This window comes from Pelobates fuscus, chromosome 1 (assembly GCF_036172605.1).
Source record: "Pelobates fuscus isolate aPelFus1 chromosome 1, aPelFus1.pri, whole genome shotgun sequence".
NCBI lineage: Eukaryota > Metazoa > Chordata > Amphibia > Anura > Pelobatidae > Pelobates > Pelobates fuscus.
In genome coordinates this window covers 271,433,993-271,454,244 of record NC_086317.1, presented here as the reverse complement: position 1 = coordinate 271,454,244, position 20,252 = coordinate 271,433,993, and the positions used below count along the sequence as shown (strand labels likewise).

Genomic DNA, 20,252 nt, shown 5'->3' with positions numbered 1-20,252 from the left:
AAAATCCACAAAAAATGTATTTGTAAAAGGTCTATGCACCCAAAAAGAGAGAAAAAAAATCAGCAAAATAAGAAAATATTGCTCTTTTGTGGTGGAATCTCGGTAAAAATAAATTTAGTAGGCCGAGATTACCACGTGGCATGTGTACGTGCATATGCTGACGTATCGATCAGTTGGTTGCACGTGGCAAGATACGATCAGTAGTGTACGGAGCATGTGCGAGAATACAGGATGTAGTATTCCCCTCCTCCATTGTGCTGGACAGGCCATGCGGTCAAACAGGAAGTTAATTCTTATTTGTATTGATTGGTCAAGAGAATGTGCGGGTGGAGCTTAATATGGGAGGAGTTATGTGCCTATATAGGGAGCCTGCACTATTGTCCGGGGCTCAGAACTTGTTGTATTTTGGTGACATTAGTCCCTCTGAGTCCCGATCGGTGAACCGAATAAAGAATCTCTTCCTTCCTGAAGAAACCTGTGTCCATCTCTCTGTGCTTGGCTTCCGTCAGTTTCTCCGGTATCACTATTACTAGTGCAAAGGGGGCATGTTCAGAGTTTTAAAGAATCTTTTACACTCAGAATGTGCCCACTTTGCCCTAGTAATAGAGCACATTTTTATATATTAAACAAAGGCTGCTGACCAGTCACTGAAAACATGTCCCACAGACATCACTACAGAGAGGCAAGGATGGGAGGCAGGTTGTGCCTTAGATTGCCGAGCACAAACACTGCACATTCAGGCTCCTACCACCATGACCACTTCAAATCACTGAAGTTGTCATGGTGGTTGGAGTAACACCACATAGTCAATAGATTAGATTAATAATGTAATCATTATTACTTTTAAATGGCTCACTCAATATTACACCAACTGGTAACACAAATTAAGGGTAAAAAAGGTCTGTTAACACTTCAGTACAAAACATAGCAACAAGTGAAGCACACATTATCTGAAAGGCAGTTTTGCAGAGTGAATAATATCTAGCATTTACTTTAAAATCTGTTTCTTCACTAAAAACAGAAGTGGAGTAAAATCCAAATTGAAAAACAGTCTATATAGTGTCAATCTGTAACTATAGCTCAGTAAAAAAAATATTCCAAGTCAGTTATTTTTGCCTACATTTTGTCATTGTCTTCCAAGTCACTATTTAAAAGAATAATAATAATAACAAAAAAAACAAAACATGATCTTTCTTTTGTATTTGAACTTTTGTTCTATCTCTATTTATATTTCTATACATATGCTATATTTAAAAGCTACAATTCTTGCACACTAAGGGCACGTTCTTGGAGTATCACGTGTGCAGTTTATGGTGCTGAAGTGATTGTGTGGATGACATTCCTTTGCCCCCAGCAAGATGGCGTCCATCAAGCTCCACCACTGCCTCCAGCAACATGGCTGCCGGAGTGAATGAGTTCCGGGTCACGAGGTGTCTCCTTAGGGCTCTCTGGTTAATGAGAGCATTGCCTTGTTTTACGATGCGGGCAGCCCTGTGTCTGGCATTACTGAGCACGGTTACTCTGCCGATATCACAGGGTGAGTGAGCTCCATGGAGCTCGGCATTGCGGCTCCTGCACACCCGGTGCCGGGTGACTGTGTTATAATAAGTGGGTGTGCTGTTATACAGGAGGAGAACTCGAAATAAGTGCTGCCCTGCAGGGTGTAACTTTAATGGAGCGTCACCTGCACTAAGGCTGCATGAATGAATGGTAAAGCATGCACTGCCCACATGCAAGGCTGACTGTGCTCCCTGGAGAGGGCCATTCACTACACTGTGCATTGTCAGCAATTATAATTCAATCACAACTTTTAGGCCAGGTTAACTAGCGAAAAAGCCACGCGTGTTTCCAGTTTTGGCTTACAGGGTTATTCACTAAAGTGAGAACTGCTGGGAGCGGAAAGTCAATTTAAAATATAGGTAAAAATAGCACTTTTACAAAAATTCTTCCAAATACAATTACGTGTTCATTTTTGGCATTACAAATGAGAGCGGTACTGTCACTGTTTGAGGACTTTGCCAAATTCGCAAAGTCCCCCGATGTTGACATCACCGCTGCTGCAGCCATCTTGATCCGGTGGGGTCCTCATGAGAGTACTGCATTGAGGTCTATGGGGGATCTCGGAAGACCGCAGGAAGATCCTCCATTAGACACAGCCTGTGTCAGAAAGTCAGGCGTAGGAGAAATACAGAGACAAAGTAGTCCCTAACCTGGTTGGATGATGTTTGAGAGAAGATGGGAGAAGAATTATATATATTTAAGGTCAAAGGGCTGAAGGGGCATGAACCCAATAATATGAGGGACAAAAAATGGACATGTGCCTTGACCACAGAATCGCTAAATAAATGAAAACTTAACCTTTATTGGGTATCACTTAATGGGGGAATGAGTAGTTAGTTAAAAGGAATCTATTTAAATAGTAGAATACTACCACATATAAATTAAAACATGAAAAAAAAAAACATGAGAGATGGATCTCGTGTAAACCAAGGTATTTAAAAGTGTGGATATAGACAAGGATATCAAAATATATATATATATATATATATATATATATATATATATATATATATATATATAGTATGTACAATGGTGTGAGAGTCTCAATAATGGTGAAAGAGCCTAAACCTAATTATCGTAGAATACTTGATCTGGAGGCAATAATGGCTTTTGGATCTACCCGGTAGATCTAACTTGGTGTTCAGGCTTAGCAAAATATCCTATTGGTAAGAAAGTATTCAAATGTGTCATACCCTGGCTGATTCTGTTGTGAAACAGTAACAGACCGAAGAGCAACAATGTTGCAAGCTGGGTGTCTAAATGCCAAAGCAAGGGGATCCTTTAAAGGGCCACTCTAGGCACCCAGACCACTTCAGCTTAATGAAGTGGTCTGGGTGCCAGGTCCTTCTAGGGTTAACCCATTTTTTCATAAACATAGCAGTTTCAGAGAAACTGCTATGTTTGTGAATGGGTTAAGCCTTCCCCTATTTCCTCTAGTGGCTGTTTCATTGACAGCCGCTAGAGGCGCTTGCGTGATTCTCACTGTGAAAATCACAGTGAGAGCACGCAAGCGTCCATAGGAAAGCATTATGAATGCTTTCCTATGTGACCGGCTGAATGCGCGCGCAGCTCTTGCCGCGCGTGCGCATTCAGCCGACGGGGAGGAGAAGAGGAGGATCGGAGGAGGAGAGCTCTCCGCCCACCGCTGGAAAAAGGTAATTTTTTACCCCTTTCCCCTTTCCAGAGCCGGGCGGGAGGGGGTCCCTGAGGGTGGGGGCACCCTCAGGGCACTCTAGTGCCAGGAAAACGAGTATGTTTTCCTGGCACTAGAGTGGTCCTTTAACTAAGTAGTGCTTCCAATTCAGCCTCAGTCACCAAGTTAGTCTACTATTATATCTACACCAAAAAAATACATATGGAACTGCCAACACACCTCGAGTAAGTACTGCTATCCTGTGCCTTCAGGGGCACCTGGGCTTGAAAGATAAGCCAGAGCTGACTGTCTCTCTAATGCTGTTTAGTGTGTTAGAGCGACATGAGATTCGACACTGCTAACAAACCTCTATTCGGTGCCTTCGAGGGCACTTGGGCTTGAAATGCAAGCCTAAGCTAACTATCTCTGATTTTAGTAGTGCCAGGACCTAATCAGTATACCTGGACCTCTCAAATGGGTGAGAAGGGGGATTCTTCCTTCTATGATTGCGAGTAGTGTGAAACTGTGGCGCCAGACATGGCAGATCTCTGAGTCCAAGGTATAATGGAGCCCCAACGCTCAGTTGGGCGGCTGATTAGGGGGGGAATCAAGCCTCCAATTAAGGAGGTTTAAATATTCCAAAGGCTCAAATAATTGGTCCTGTTCGGTCTAGTTTCCCTCTAAAGAGCCGCCCAGCTGGCGAAACGGGCTTTGGGGCTCTATTATAGCTTTTGACTCAGAGAAAACCGGCTGTGTCAATTTCCAAATAAGTTATCTACAAAAATTCTTATATAATTTTATGGGGACTTCTGTAGCTAAATCACTTGAAAACCTTTCTAACAGTATTGAATCATTTGGAAAGGTTATTAAACCTAGGCCTTTATTAGATTTCAATTTGCTGCTTTGGTCGTTTTTACTTCCTGAAAGTTCAAATTTCAGGGTTTGCTTCATGGTTTTGCAGAACCTGCCTCGACCCCTCAGTGTGTGTGACTCCACAGAATTATTTTGTTGCTTGACCTTTAGCAATGTTTTTAAAAAAAATAAATAAAAAAAATGTCTTCTCATTTAGCCCCATGCAAGTCCTTTCTTCTTTTAATAGAATTTCTCTGTAACTATTTTTGTTGAGCCATAGTAAACATTTCAATGGAAGAAAGCACTGTTTAACTTCAAAATGCTTGTCTAAAATTCCGGGGACTAATTAAATAACTTACTTTCATAAAATAATTTCTTTAATATCATATCCTATATACACAAGATAAATTCAATACTTGTAATTATAGGGAATGATGAAGGAAATATGGTACATCTTGATGGTGGAAAATTCCAGATGGGAACAAATGCCCCTGATGGTAAAGATGGAGAAGGCCCCATAAGGCATATGGCTGTTAAACCATTTCTTATAGACAAGTATCCAGTTACCAATCAGGATTTCAGGTAAATGAATTATTGCTGTTACAGATATGTGTATGATAAAGTGGCATTTAGCTGTGTCAATGATCCGTGCCTTTAGTTAGAATTTTTTTTGCAATCTTCTGTTATTTATTGCTGTGGTAGTCATGCGTTTTATACAGGGCAGATATAATAAAAAAAAAACATGGGTTCACAGTTATCATTTCACAGTTAGCAATTCAGTAGAAAATAATTATTAATGAAGAAATTATGTTGGTCACATTTATAGGCCTGTGGATTATGTAAAGTTGCATCTACTACACGTGTACACCTTGATTATATTAGGGAATTTTTTTTTTTTTTAAATATGCGCATCTAAAATAGATGTACTTGTGATTGATCACCATTGAGCACATACACCTGTGTCATTTGTAGGACATACAATGCCTTGCATAAGAATCCGACCCCTTTGGACATTTCTGCGTTTGATAGTGTTACCATCGGGGATTTAAAAAGGAAACCACGTACATGCTTGTCTCTGTTTGCGTGAGCAAGTGTTGGCGATGCAATTACCTCCATTCATGGAAAAATCTCAATGATAATATTTTAATGATGTTAGAAGCCACGGCTGCTGTTATAAATTCAGCTGCTTTCTTGTTCTAGACTACATGTCACATAATCTTCTGCTGGACAGGAGTTTATGGAATTTGCTCAGCACTCTCATGGGTAATAATGAGATCACCAGGACTGGCTGATATGTGAATGGCTTACTAACCTGGAATTTGCATGTTTTTATTAACCCATTGTCTCTGGATGCTTTAAAGATGGAGAACAGCATTGGCCTGGAGTGTGCAAGCTAGTCATCATACCATAGAATTGAGATTAATACATTGTTCTCAAAATTCATTTTTGTATTAAGAGACCTCTTACCCATCCCGTCAAAATAAAACACACATGCATTTTCTCTAATTTCTTTCAGGGAATTTGTGCGATCAAAAAAATACAAGACTGAAGCAGAAACATTTGGTTGGAGTTTTGTTTTTGAGGACTTCACATCAGAGGAACTGAAGAAGAAAGTTACTCAGAAGCTAGAGGTATATATATATTTAGTATAGGCCACCATATGTGGCCAATAACAGGACGACACACAGTTTTGGAGTGTAAGCTGGAATAGAATTTTAATGGAGGCACATTGGCCTTTATGCAAGTTTCCCAACAAGGGTGACACCCAGGTGGACCATGTTGGGTACATGGACACAAAGTGAATAAACCAATAAAAACAGTCATACAGTAAGACACTCCCACACACAAACAATATAATCCCTCCTCTGTGCTTGGGAGATAATTGAATCAGGAACTGTACTAATCTAACCCAATTATCTCCAAGCACAGAAAAAGATAGTTTTATGAAACCCCAAAAAGTACCGTAACCCCTAAGGACACACGACAGAAATATTCCGTCATGATTCCCTTTTATTCTAGACGTTGTGTCCTTAAGGGGTTAAAAACACAGAAAACCCCATAAAAGTTACATCCCCCATACATGATGCAGTGCCCTCCCAATTAAAATTGAAGTCGGGAGCACTGAGCCGCCCATAACAAGCTGCAACAGCACTGTCACTGTGGAACTGTTTTCCACCCTTTTCCCACGTGCAGCCAGAAGGGGCGCTGTGCTGGAAGGATTTCCTGCTGGGTCACAGAGAGCAGCGCAGTTGAGAGACAGGAAGTGGAAGCTCAGCTCTGCTGGTAAGTTAGTGTGTGTGGAGAGGAGGGGGGGGGGGTCAGTCTATGTGTATGGAAGTCAGTTTGTGTGGGGGGCTCAGTCTGTGGGTTTGTATGGGTCAGTCTGTTTAAGTGCTAGAGCTCTAAGAGAGATACCCTGGTGGTTGAGAAGATAGGCAGCCTTCTCAACCACCACAGATCTGATTGTACCATCCCTTCCCTGCAAGGTAACATCAGGGAAAGGGGAATATTTTTTTTTTGTAACAATTAATAAAGTAAAAATTGTAAAGCCCCCCTGAACACAGTACACCCTCACAGACAGTGAAATCCCCAAATATCTCCCATCAACATAGTGCACCCCTCACACACATTATCTCTTCACCCACATACACACTTCTTCCCCACATACCTTCACCCCCACACACATGCATACATACTTCACCCCATTACACACTGAATCTCAAATATACATATATATCTATCTACAGCTCCTTGATAAGCACACATATGCAACCCCAATACACATACACTCATAATGTAGCCCCTAGATGCACACGCACACACTTTACAGGCCCTCTCAGCACACACACAATCTCAAAAGCTCCTATACATGAGCACATGCTCAAACTACAGCCCCTATTACACATAGTACACCATAAACAGACTCCTCTATACACACAAGCTCTGCCCCTGCATGGATGATCAACTTCCCGTACGCAATATACGTTCCCAATCCAATGACTGAGACACACATTCTGACAGACATGCCATGACAGGCCCACACTCTCTGACTGAGACACATACACACACAATTCCTCACAATTTGCTATTTTTATTTTAATTTAAATCCACCCAGCATCCCTACCTTTACCGCCTGCTCCCCGCGGCGGCCGGCTTTAAAGTTTCCTGTGCGGCTTAGCAAAGGGCTTACAAATACCAGGCACCAGGAAAAAACATTTTAGAACTGCCCCCCTACTTTTGGCCCTGGCCCCTTATATTTCTCCCCTAAGTATGAATCCTGGAGATGTCACTGCTAGTACTCTTATAATTCTTTCTTCTGCCTCAGGCTTCTGTCCAAGTTCAGCAGTGTTCCGATTTTAGTTCCACACGATCGATGCCCAAACACCGCTGCCTGCATTCTCGCATGCCTGCCACACAGTTCCCACGTGTTCGTGCATACGAACGGCGGCCACCCAGCTGCACAATTAGAACCCACGCTGGTTGAAGTGTCAGGAGAGGTTAACAAGGATCAATAAGCTTAGAGGTGGTCCGCAGTTGGTTCGGTTCCCGAACAGTCCAAGGGAATCCCACAAACCAAGTCTTTTAATAGCCTTTTAGCATGGCCTATAGTCAGTGGGCAGGAGGCTAGCCTCCACACTCCTCCAGGAGCCAGTGGCGAACGTCCAGGTAAAGGGGCGTTCGCCACACTGTCCTCTGTCCTTACAATTCTATTACTAGAGAAGTGTATTACATACGTAGTTCTTGATCATAGCAGCTCTCATTGTAAATCTTGATTTTGTACTTTAGTTTGGCTACTACGCTGTAAGCTTGTTTGAGAGGGACCTCATCTACCTATTGTTCCTGTGTCACTGTGTAATTGTCTCATTTATTGTACATTTCCCCCTTTCATAATATTGTAAAGCGTTGAGCAATTAGTTGGCACTATATAAATACCAATAATACTAATAATAAAAAAGTAATTCCGTGCAGTTGCACTGATGTACTTCAATATGTGTGTTACTTTGTGTTGACTAAAGAATTTAAATGGAAAAAAAACAAAATACAATTTTACTTGTAAGACAATCCAATACTAGAAGAAAGCCATGCATTGGAAACACACACTAAACTTTATTAGCAGTACAGAACATGTTTATTACATTTAATTATAATTTTTTATACATAAATTTACATAATTACTTTGACAGGTTAGCTTATTTTGAAAATATATTTTGACTGTAAATCCTCATTATGTGCTTGAAATTGATGCATGTTTCCTGTATATATGGCGCTATATAAATAATAAAATAATAATATAAAGAGTGGATATCTTCTTCTCCTTTGTAGTCTGCCCCCTGGTGGCTTCCAATAGAAAGAGCATTCTGGCGTCAGGTAAGCATAGCCTACTGTCCTGCAATGTTAGATCTTCGGCTCTTTCAGACACAGTGCTCTGCGACACTTATCAGAGCATTATACAGCATAAATTGTGTGTGTGTGTGTGTGTGTGTGTGTGTGTGTATATATATATATATATATACATACACACACAGAATACTTTGTGGTTGTAACATCACTGCAAATTGGTGATTTCTGTGGGAAAAGCAAGTCTTATGGCTTGACTGGTGTGCAGATTTCTGTTTAACATTGTATAAATTATAAATATATATATATATATATATATTATATTTATTTATATGCATATTTTACAAAGCGCTTAACATGATCAGATAATAGGACTTTCCTCAGCTGGGCCCTTAAAGACATTTGTATACCATCCACACACTTGCAACACTAGAGAACACAGTGTTTCCTAGTGCCTCTAAGCTTCACAAGGTTTTATTTAAAGGGACACTATAGTCACCAAACCAACTTTAGTTTAATGAAGCAGTTTTGGTGTATAGAACATGCCCCTGCAGCCTCACTGGTCAATTCAATTCTCTACCATTTAGGAGTTAAATCACTTTATTTTTATTTTCTTATTAACCATAGTCACACCTCCCTGCGTGGGACTTGCAAAGCCTTCCTAAACACTTCCTGTAAAGAGTCATCTAATGTTTATCCTTCCTTTATGGCAAGTTCTGTTTAATTTAGATTTTCTTATCCCCTGCTATGTTAATAGCCTGCTAGACCCTGCAAGAGCCTCCTGTATATGATTAAAGTTCAATTTACAGAGCAAGAGATACAATTGTTACATCTAGGTAAATTACATCTGATTGAAAGTAAAACCATTTTTTTCTAATGTAGGCTGTTTCAATCATAGCCAGGGGAGGTATGGCAAGGACTGCATAAACAGAAACAAAGTGATTTAACTCCTAAATGGCAGTGAATTGAGCAGTAAAATCTGAGAAGCATGATCTACATACCAAAACTGCTTCATTAAGCTAAAGTGGTTTAGGTGACTATAGTGTTCCTTTAACTACTGAACACTGACTTGAAACCTTGCTTACAGCTACCCTGATGCTCTCCTCATCTGGATTGGCTTTGGACTAGATGTTTCTGTGCCATTACCAGTATTAGCTGTAGTTCAGCTGTCTTACTATTGTTGTCCTGCCTTTTATTTTGCTGGCCTTCTAATTTTAATTTAGTCTGTCAGGGTATCTATTTTCTATTCTAAAGACTGATCTATTCTTCATAGTCATTACTTATCTTTTTGCAGCATGCCTGCCTATCATTTGGTTGTCGTTTGATCTATACTGCCCAATGCCCTTTTAGTGTGTGATCTGACAAGAGTCAGACACTTTTTACATGTGGATGTTATCTAAAATTGCATTTTAATTGCGCTCTGTATGTCTAGCCTGATGCTAAGACAGTTCTTTAAATTTAGTTTGCTGGTATAACTTTGATGTCAATATAAAGAAAGATGTGAACTACACAATAAAATGTAAATTACAAAAAGAAAATGGTACCTTCCTTCCCTACATAGATTAAAAAAAAAAGAAAAAAGATTACTACCTAGTTCATGCGTTGTCATGACTGGCAGGCATGCTCTTTTGCGTCATGTTTGAACTCAAAGTAGATATACTTTAGTTAAAGAGGAATTGTCAGTTATAGCTAATTAAACATGTTAGTGAGCTGTAGTAAAATAAAATCAGTTAAGAGTGCAGCTAAACTACAGGTACATCGCAATGCTGCACACATTGACAGTATATGAAGGGGATGTTGAACAAAGCAGACATGTGGTGGTGGTCTAACCTTTTATAAATGCATGATGCCTCTGAAGGGTATGATACATTGATAAAGAGCTAGACTCACAAGCTTTTGACAGTTTTTTTTTAGTGTATCTATATTACAATTACAGTACAAGTGTGCAACAATGGTGAGGTCTGCTTAGCAGCACCGTAGGAGCTTTGTGTTTATTTTTAGAATCTCTTTGGTACTAAAGTAACCAGTTTTATTTTTATTTTTTGAACCTTATTGGGAGTAAGCTGGAGGTCCTGGGTTGCTTGTGAATTGTCAGACCTCGAAGGCAGGTCAACAAGGGGGGAGGTGGAGTGGTGTTTCACCCAGATCCCTGTCTACCATGTTGTGTGAATGTAGGATGTATGCATTTTAGGAGTGCAGTGAACATCCTTTTACAATGCTCAGATTACATTATTTAAACTAAATCATGGTATGGTGCTAATAATGATCTGCGTAGTGGCTTCCTAATGTAATGAAACGGCCCCTGACCATTTCTAGTTAATACTTCCAGCCAAGCGGTCCAGGAACAGGGATAAAAGAGAAGCTGAATTACCCCGTGCTGCAGGTTAGCTGGAATGATGCTAAGGCTTTTTGCCAGTGGCTGGGGAAGAGGTTGCCTACTGAAGAGGAGTGGGAATTTGCTGCTCGCGGTGGCCTTCAAGGTATGTTAACAACCTGTCACTTATATTTAATGGGGCATTTATGCTACCAGGTGGCTGTACTTTATGCATTGTGGGAAGTTGCTTTAGGATGAAAGCAGAAAATGAATACAAAACTCCTCTTTTTAGGTAGTCAATTTAACACGTATGACCATGGTATAGTATAGACATGACTGTAATAGTAACATAAAGAGGTAGAGTCCTCTTTACATTACTAGATACGTTTTAAATTTGGCATTCATTTGACCATAAAATTAATAATTGTATACATTTTCAAAGTATTGACTGCTGTTTATTAACCTTATTTTGAATACACAGGCAGAAACTACCCATGGGGGGACATGTTTCAGGCAAACCGCAGCAATCTGTGGCAGGTAATATCATGTATTGTTGTTTTTGATTTAAAGACCTATTTGCTGAAGCAACATGTTGGAAAGTAAAAATTACATTGTTGCATGGTTTCTAGCAATTTGCTTGGTAAAAAATCAGTCTCCATACAATGACATTTGAGTACTATTATTGGGCCCTTTATTTGGGTAGTTTGACATATATCCCCGACACCCCTCATCTGCAGCTGTTAATATGAAAATTGCATCTGTTTAACCTTGGGTGGCAATTATAGGTTCTGAGAGGTTTGTTTGTTTGAGTTCCGAGTATGGTTTGGTTGGTGAGATTTGTAGCAGTCAAGCCTGGTAGAGATGGGAAAGTGGATGACATAATTTGTAGTGGCAAATGTGATTGTTGTCCAGATTTTTGAAATGTTAGGGGTGGAGGTAATGGAGTGTATATCTTTGTTTAAAGTTGTCTCATAAAATGAAAGCTTTGAGTAAAAGGAAAGTCAGTGGGAAGAAAATAGTATGAGGTAAAAGATCAAGTAGAGCAGTCTTTTTAGCTGGCTTGATTTGTAGGATATGTGAGGACATTCAGAAGGTAATATGAGAAAAGCAAGAGCCGATGTGCATGTGGAGGTGTTTTTTAAGATGAGACAAGTAGTAAAGCAGTAGTACAAAGGACAAAGAGATGGAGGGCCAATGACAAGCTTGGTGTGTGTATATATATATATATATATATATATATATATATATATATATATATATATATATATATATATATAGACTTCCTCTGGAAGGATGTGGGTAGGTGAGCGTAAAATCAGAGACACCAGCAAGGTAAATAAAGCAGAGATATTCCATTGAATTTAGCAGGATCATTATCCAATTTTCTCATTGGTTAGTCCATTCAATTATTTATGCTTACTGTAATAACCCCAAGGTTTTATATCTCTATTTTGGAACTAGTTTCCTTAAATATAATGCTTTTATTGTTTTATGAATTCCATTACACTAGTTTGCCTTTTAAGACGATCTTTGTAATTTGCAGGGTACATTTCCTAAGAAGGACTTGACAAAGGATGGCTATCATGGGGTGTCCCCAGTAACTGCATATCCTGCACAGAATGACTATGGTAAAGATTCAGGGTCCCATCAATCTATTCTTCCTTTTTTCCTCCCGATAAGATGCAGTACACAACTGTAAGGCGTCCAACATATCTTGACAGGAAAAGGCAGGCAGCAAACTAGAATTTTAAAAGTTTACCTCCTCCAAAGATGTTCCAATAGACTGCAAGATGCAATGGACAAAAGAGGAGTAAACGTTATGTAAACTATTCTCCACATATGTGACTCAGAGTAAGCTCTTATTGCAGGAACGTTTGTATCCAAGACTCAATGTTTTTGGCTAGATTCACTCAAAGTCTACATGGGAGAATCCAAGGAAGATCCTGTAAGGCTTTTATAAATCATTAGAATGGCTACAGATTTACTTTTTGATTGTTCTATCAGCCAAATCAGTGAGCCTCTCCACTATGGCTAAATGAGCAGCCTGGTTCATACATTTCAACAGGTCTTCTATATAAACTAGGCTTATTATAGAGATTCCTTTCGCAGACCTTAAGACAAGAAGAAATCAGAGACAACCATTACAGAAATAAGAAAAAAAGGAAAGTTGGATGCAAAAACTAAAGATTGCAGTAGGAGGAAAAATTGTTGCCTTCTTTTTAAGTGGGAAAAAACACCACAGATAAATCAGTTCTCGCCATTATAAGAAGCGTATATGATTTAGAATTAAATAATCCTCCTCCAAGAAATTTTCTAGGTTCTTCAGTGCACTCACCCAAAGCTACTTCAGCTCTATTTGCAAAGAACTCCACCCAGCAGAATAATTTTCAGGAACCTGCTCATGGCTGTTTCTAGTTCAAAAGCCAGTCTGGCCGTTTGGACCCATTCTAGATCTAAATAAGTCTGTCAATTCAAAACCGCTTGTTAAAGACATTGAAATAGCCTGTGTAGGCCTAAGTTCATATGATTTTATATCAAGAGAAAATGGAGTGAATTATTTTTTTGGGTCTCATCTAGTCTCTGTTGGAAGGAAAGTTCTTCTTGCAGCAGAGTAAACAATTACCGTATATACTCGAGTATAAGCCGAGTTTTTCAGCACATTTTTTGTGCTGAAAAACCCCAACTCGGCTTATACTCGAGTCAATAGTCTGTATTATGGCAATTTGCATTGCCATAATACAGACTGGGGGCTGTGGGGGCTGTCAGAGCTGTAACTTACCTCTCCTGCAGCTCCCTCCTCCTCACCTCGGTCAGCTCCCAGTGTAAATCGCGAGACTTACAGTGGGAGCTGACAGAAGAGCTGACCGGACGGCGCGGAGGAGGAGAGAGTTGACAGGATCTGCAGGAGAGGTAAGTTACAGCTCTGACAGCCCCCCACTGAACTGCCAATGCCACTGGACCACCAGGGAAGGAGAGCCCCCCTCCCTGCCATATATCAAGCAGGGAGGGGGGGCGAAAAAATATATAATAATAATAATTAAATTAAATTAAAAATAATAATAAGAAATAATATAAAAAAATTAAAATAATTAAAAAAAGTAATAAAATTGCCCACCCCCCACCAAGGCTCTGCAACACACACACACTGCACTCATACACATACACACACTGCACTCATACACATACACACACTGCACTCATACACACTGCACTCATACACACACACACTGCACTCATACACACACACACACTGCACTCATACGCACACACACACTGCACTCATACGCACACACACACTGCACTCATACGCACACACACACTGCACTCATACGCGCACACACACACTGCACTCATACGCACACACACACACTGCACTCATACGCACACACACACTGCACTCATACGCACACACAGCATTCATTATACACACACTGTAAATAAATATTCAATTGATATATTTTTTTTAGGATCTAATTTTATTTAGAAATTTACCAGTAGCTGCTGCATTTCCCACCCTAGTCTCATACTCGAGTCAATAAGTTTTCCCAGTTTTTTGGGGTAAAATTAGGGGCCTCGGCTTATATTCGGGTCGGCTTATACTCGAGTATATACGGTATCTTCAGGTCTATTATGGCTCTTCAAACAAAATGTCTGTTCAGTAAGAGAAGCAATGAAGTTGTTGTTGTATCTCTATATCACTTCAATTCCCGTTGTCAGCTGGACCAAGGCATGAATGAGGCCTCTACAAAGAAATATTCTGGCAGAATGGGACCAAGGAGCTTCTTCGCTGAATTTTCTTACAGACCTCTTTCATTCAGAATTTAAAATTCCTTACAATCTCCACAGACTCCTCATCTTTTGGTTGGAGAACTCTTCTGGGGTAATACCGAACAAAGGGTCTAAGGACATACCAGAATTCCCAGAAGTGATAGAGTTCCTGAGAACTCAAGGTAACCTGGTTGGCTACAGGGAAACGCCTACAGGGACACCACATCCAAATTCAAGGAAACAATGTAAGCACAGGCGCTTATCTAACCTAGCAACCATGTGTTCCAGTGTGATGCTCTTGTGACAAGTCACATTCTCTCTCTATCTGCAGTTATATCTAAGGGAAAACAATATTTTGGCAGATGCTCTGAACAGCATTTCTACACCATTATAGACTTGACTTCCAATCCTCTGATCTCCATGTTTTTCAGAGATATTTCTAATCTACTCTGAACTGTCAGTGAAATGGTTTCTCCGTTGGATTTTTAGTCCTTTTTAGCACTTTGTGAATCCCCTTTTGAACTGTTAGAGGAATGCAATCGCAGCATTCTGACCTGGGACAACTGTCTTCTGTGGCCTTTACCTTTGTTTGTTTAAGGCTGAGGGTTTTTTTTCAGCAGGAAAAACTAGGAATTTTGGGAAGAAGACTTGATGGGGAAATGTTTGTTAATTTCCCATTGAATGCAAATTACCCTCTGTGTGTATAAACACCTCTGCACAGCTGCAAGAAACAATTCTTGTCCCCAGCACTATGTGTCTGTGGGGAGCTTTAATCGCTGAAGTGCGATTTTGTGTTTTGTTTTCTTTCCCTGGAATAGGAAAATTTCAACTGAGGTACTCTGAGCTACAGAGGCAGTTCACATATTTCCCTCCCTATTTAATAAATATATTTTCTCTAAACCCCAGACAATAAACAAGCCAAGTAACAACAGAGTTGGTTTTGGGATTTTTTGGAGTTGTCTTAGGAGGAGCTTAACTTTAACATTTCTAGTGTGTTGCTTGCCTTTTCCGGTCAAGACATTGCAGATAGCCTTGTTGTAATCTACTTCTCTACCCCTAATCCTAAGGATGTTTTTTCTGTGTAAGCTCACTGTAGCACATTCATAATTTGGCTTTATATTAGTTAGCCCTATATTCTGTATGAACCGATCCTGTCAGCTCAAAATGCAAGAAATCTATTCTGTTTTGCAGCAATAAAATACATTTAGTGCCAGATAAATGGCAGAGCTGGGGCGTATTCACATTCTGAATAATAGGATGACTAGGCTGCTTTGCAGAGCATTGAGTGTAATTGGCCATGTGCAACCTACTCCAACCCCTTACTAGTCATGGGAAGTTATCATTGTGTACATCAAATCAGATCTACTTAAAAGGTTTTGTCTTTTTGAACTTTTTTCAGATATACATATCAAAAAATTGTGGATCTAAAAACATATTTTAGAGGTTAATCAGGAGTAGCTTTATGTGCCCTTGTTTTATATCAGGATTATTTGATATGCTTGGGAACACATGGGAATGGACGTCTTCAGAATACACAGTAGCTGGGGAGACTAAGAAACAACATGGTCAGAAGATGTACACACTACGTGGGGCTTCTTGGATTGATACGCAGGATGGTTCATTCAATCACAAGGCTCGGGTAACGACCAGGTAACAAACCATTAACGGTTTACATTCTTCAGATTTCTTTGATAGATATGTTAAGGTTCAGGCATGTCCTTTTAATGTTAACAAAAATAATAAATGAAGCACTACATAGTTATCAAAATGTATCCATACATATAAATATTTGTTCTACTTCTTATCTGTATGCTAGATAGGAATGCATGTCGAAAGAACTATTGAGAATTGTCTTTGTCAAATAATTATATAACATTATATTGCTGTTTGAAGCCTGCCATAATGAAAATATAACCATAAACCCTGTAATTCTTTCTTTGGTTTGCTTACTAGGATGGGTAATACCCCAGATTCAGCGTCTGATAACCTGAGCTTCCGATGTGCCAAAGGAATCAAACAACCAAATGGACAAAAAAAAGTGGACTTATGACATGGTAATGCTGTCTGCAGGAAGAAACAAAAAACAAATTTCTGCCATTGGTGGCTATTGCTGATTTATTTTTATGATGTTTCACCTGACAATTATATGCTAGAACCATAATTCTAATGGACCAGCATAGAACTTTGGCGTTCATTTCTCTCTCTAGAGAAGATTTCAGTTTTAGATAAGACATCAGAAAAAAAACAAAAAAAAAAAACTGGAGACCAGAGGCAGCTTTATATATAGATATTTACCATAAGTATTTCATGACTGCTGTTGCATAAATATATTTACATTCACACAATTATGTACTGCAGACTGTGCCGCTGTCTGCTGACTATTGGTTTAGGCATGCTTGTCTTATCGGTAAGAAGTAGAACATTTAAGAGAAACTGGACTCAGAAGCCAGAGACAAAAGAATGGCTTTTGCAGTATTTTCAAACAAGGCAGCTCTGTTCTGTGTTTCACCCTTCTTCACCCAGTGTCCATAGATCCTGAATGCACACGCATCAATAAGCTTTCTAATGGGTTTGATGGCATATGGGTCCCGTGTGACGATTTCCTTAGTGATGGGCTTCACTTTACGGTAGTAATTATATATTCGGACAGAAGCCAGAACTGTTAGACAGACCACCTGTAAAGAGAAGACAACTGTAACTGCTGAACCGAGTTAATTATAATTAATTGCATTTGCACTTACATTCCCTGTCACTTTGGCTATATTTATTTTTGTGCATCTAACTACAATTTTTCTGACTGGTTGCTCATCGTGTTTTTTTTTTTTCTTTTTCATTTTTCTCATGTCTTCTATCTAGCTTGCTTTGAAGAAGCCTGGGCTGTTGTCATGTGATAGCAGCTGACAATCCAGCTCACTAAACTGAATGGAACTGTCGGTAACCGGATTGCAGTAGTGGGACACTCATTTTATTAAATCAGTGGAATGGACCGGCAGTCCAAATGTGTCCCATAAAACCTTACTGGGCAGAGGTTCATGGGAGATTCTCACCTTTATTGAAAATGACCAGCTGAGACCCTTCTTAGTTAAGTTTATTACACATGCTGCAAATTCAAAGTAAACACACTGGTTTTGTGAAGTCTGTCTGGTCCCATAAAATTCGTAAACAAGATGCTGACATGTATGTGATCGTAGCCTCTTCATTGTACCCTTGCCCCACCTGCATTTAACTGTCAATTATATTCTGTGTAAGTCATGCTATTACACCACCTTATCCAAAAGTATTTTATTTCTTCATCTGAATTTTATTTCAGATTTATGCAGAGAACACAACTCATTATTCCCATTCCTGCCTTATTAAGTACAGTTGAAGGATAAGACCAGATTTTGGGACAAGGTTTTCACTGGGATCCTGCTTGTAGCCAAGCAAGGTATTTTTGGGGGCATAACTACCATCACATAAGTGTGGTTGCCTTTCTGTGTCCCCTGCCAACGCTGCAGGATGACATGCACATTTTACTGCCTTTTGAGTTGCAGATACAAAGAATTAACTGAAAAAAACTTTGACCTGTAGAATGTGAAACAAAATGAAGCCAAAACACTGAGTAAAACCTGGCCTGTATTGTCCTGTTAAATAAAAAAAAGGACCCAAAAACACAGCAAAAAAATAATAAACATGCAGCTCAGCAAGTTAATGAAGCTAAATGTGTTTTGCATTCATACAGGGAGCCTAATCATAAGCAACATACATTACTTATAAGTAAGCACCCTGTGTGGTGAGCAACGTGTCAAGCTTAATGAATTAACTAACTTTTGGGGTTAATATATGACTAAGTTTATTTTTACTGGACAATAAATTATACTTTACTTAAAGTTTGGTCTAATTTGACTCATTAACTCACCTGTGTTTCATATCCTCTATGTTTGATTCAATTCCTTGGTTGGAGCTAAGTGACTGGTGGTATGGCATGAGGTAACAGACTTCTTTTTTTTTTGTCCTTTGAAATGTATTCAAGTTTGGGGTTTCATATTTCACATTAGTGAAGATATAGTCATATAATTACACTCGTGTTAAAGCATGGAATTGAAATATTCATTTAGATTTATTTTTATTTTTGTAAAGTATTATGTAGATGCATCAAAACCTCCTTAAAATTTTGTTTTAAAAAAAACTTCCTAAAATCAGTATTTGTTAAAAAATCTTTCACCCGGGGGTGTGGACTAGACACTGAGGAAGATGGCAGCTTAACTGGGGAGCTCTGTCCCACACTAAGCACGCTAAACCTTCAGCAAGGACCACAAATGGGTCGCACAAAACGCCCTGATGGCTCTCAGACCCCAAGGAGCAACTCCAGCAGGGAGATACAAGAGCGCTGTCTTGCTCAATAGTCACTAAAGAAGACCTCGCATGTGCGGCTTACCTGAACCCACTGCGGAGGAAGATGTGGAGGCCATACTGAATGCCCTCTTCTACGAAATTCTCAGGGCGGATGGACAGAGCGAACAGGTCGTGCATAGCAGACAACATGCCACGTGACATCTGTTGCTTACACAACTATAAACTCAAAGAAAGAATGGCTAAAGCACGCTAGAGACCACTGTGGAGATTCCATGGAGCAGAGGTGGCCTTAGATCAGGATCTGTCGCCACTAACGCTAAAAGCCCGCATGGCCCGTCACGTTACTCCTCAGGGAACACGGCTTCCCATATAAATGGGGATTCCCCTTCACTCTCCTTGCACGACACCAAAATGATTGGATCTCCCTACGCTGGCGAAGAGGTCCCAAGGTTTCTACAACACCTAGGATTACCACCCACAGAACTCGCAGATTAGATCCTGGGGCCACAAACACAGAGACAATCATGAAGATGCAGGGGTGACTCGCCACGGCGCCCCACGGCTGCCGACACCTGGAACTAACTGACCCGGAGGAGTGACAAAGGCTTCTTCCTAAGACCCCACTTCAGCCGTGGCCATCACACTCCCTGTTGGGTGACCAGGGACTTCCAGTTTAGCAGAAATGACAGATAAGTCCTGACTTGTACCCTTGCCCTCGGGGGGTCCCTGATTTTAGCCTTCCTACGTGCTCTCTGAGCACCACTTATTTGGCCCGTGGACGATGCCACCATGCTGGGCTTCAGCTTTCATTTGGGGCTGGACAGTGGGGTTTGTCTTGTTTTCCTGTTTGACACCTCAAGGGAGACTGTTTCTCTACAAGTATGCTGCTTACTCCCCGCCCTGGCGATCTTGCGTTGTTGCAAGTCCCAGAAGCCAGTAAGGAGTAAGAATGCTATGGCCAAGTGACTGGCCGACTAGGCTAAGTTGTCTTAAACGTAGTCCGTTGGGGTATGGGGGGGGGGGGGGAATGGCAGTTGGGGATGTTTGCATTGGATTTGCTTAATAGGGCGATGTTGGCAGTGGTGGGCGGAGATGGGGGGGTACTTAACGGGATAGTTCAACGCATCGTATGGGAATGTGGTTACGCACAGATGGGCTGAGTTGAGGTGAAACCTGAAGCGCAGCAAATAGCAAGGGAGGGAGGAGGAGATAGAGAATAGCAGTGGAAAAGGGAGGGGGATGGACAGATAAAGGAAACAGTAAAAGTATAAAGGGATCAGACAAATAGGTTCATACATGATGCAAAGTGAATTGATCAGAGGCTAGGAGTGCCTAACTCATGTTTTTTACTTTTGGACCCCTTGTTGCTTACCTCGACACCCTGGTAACTGTTACACATGACACGAATACCATGTGTGAACCCTCCCAATACAGGTGACCTCTTGACGGGAA

The 20,252-nt window shown here is 40.3% G+C and overlaps 2 protein-coding genes across 2 annotated transcripts in view; one reads left to right on the top strand and one right to left on the bottom strand.

Moving 5' to 3' along the window:
- Nucleotides 1-1,369: 1,369 nt before the first annotated feature.
- On the top strand, nt 1,370-17,463 carry SUMF2 (sulfatase modifying factor 2). The gene is made up of 10 exons (XM_063457282.1): nt 1,370-1,537; nt 4,474-4,627; nt 5,562-5,676; nt 8,369-8,413; nt 10,713-10,863; nt 11,179-11,234; nt 12,241-12,325; nt 15,950-16,115; nt 16,419-16,519; nt 17,322-17,463. The coding sequence occupies exons 1-9, from the start codon at nt 1,396-1,398 to the stop codon at nt 16,513-16,515; spliced, it is 1,011 nt and encodes a 336-aa protein (XP_063313352.1). The 5' UTR covers nt 1,370-1,395; the 3' UTR covers nt 16,516-16,519; nt 17,322-17,463.
- PHKG1 (phosphorylase kinase catalytic subunit gamma 1) overlaps nt 16,737-20,252 on the bottom strand; it is a 95,512-nt gene continuing 91,996 nt past the window's right edge. The window contains exon 10 of the mRNA XM_063457271.1: nt 16,737-17,140. Coding sequence (XP_063313341.1) covers nt 16,889-17,140 — 252 coding nt within the window. The 3' untranslated portion in view covers nt 16,737-16,888. The remainder of the gene's footprint in view (nt 17,141-20,252) is intronic.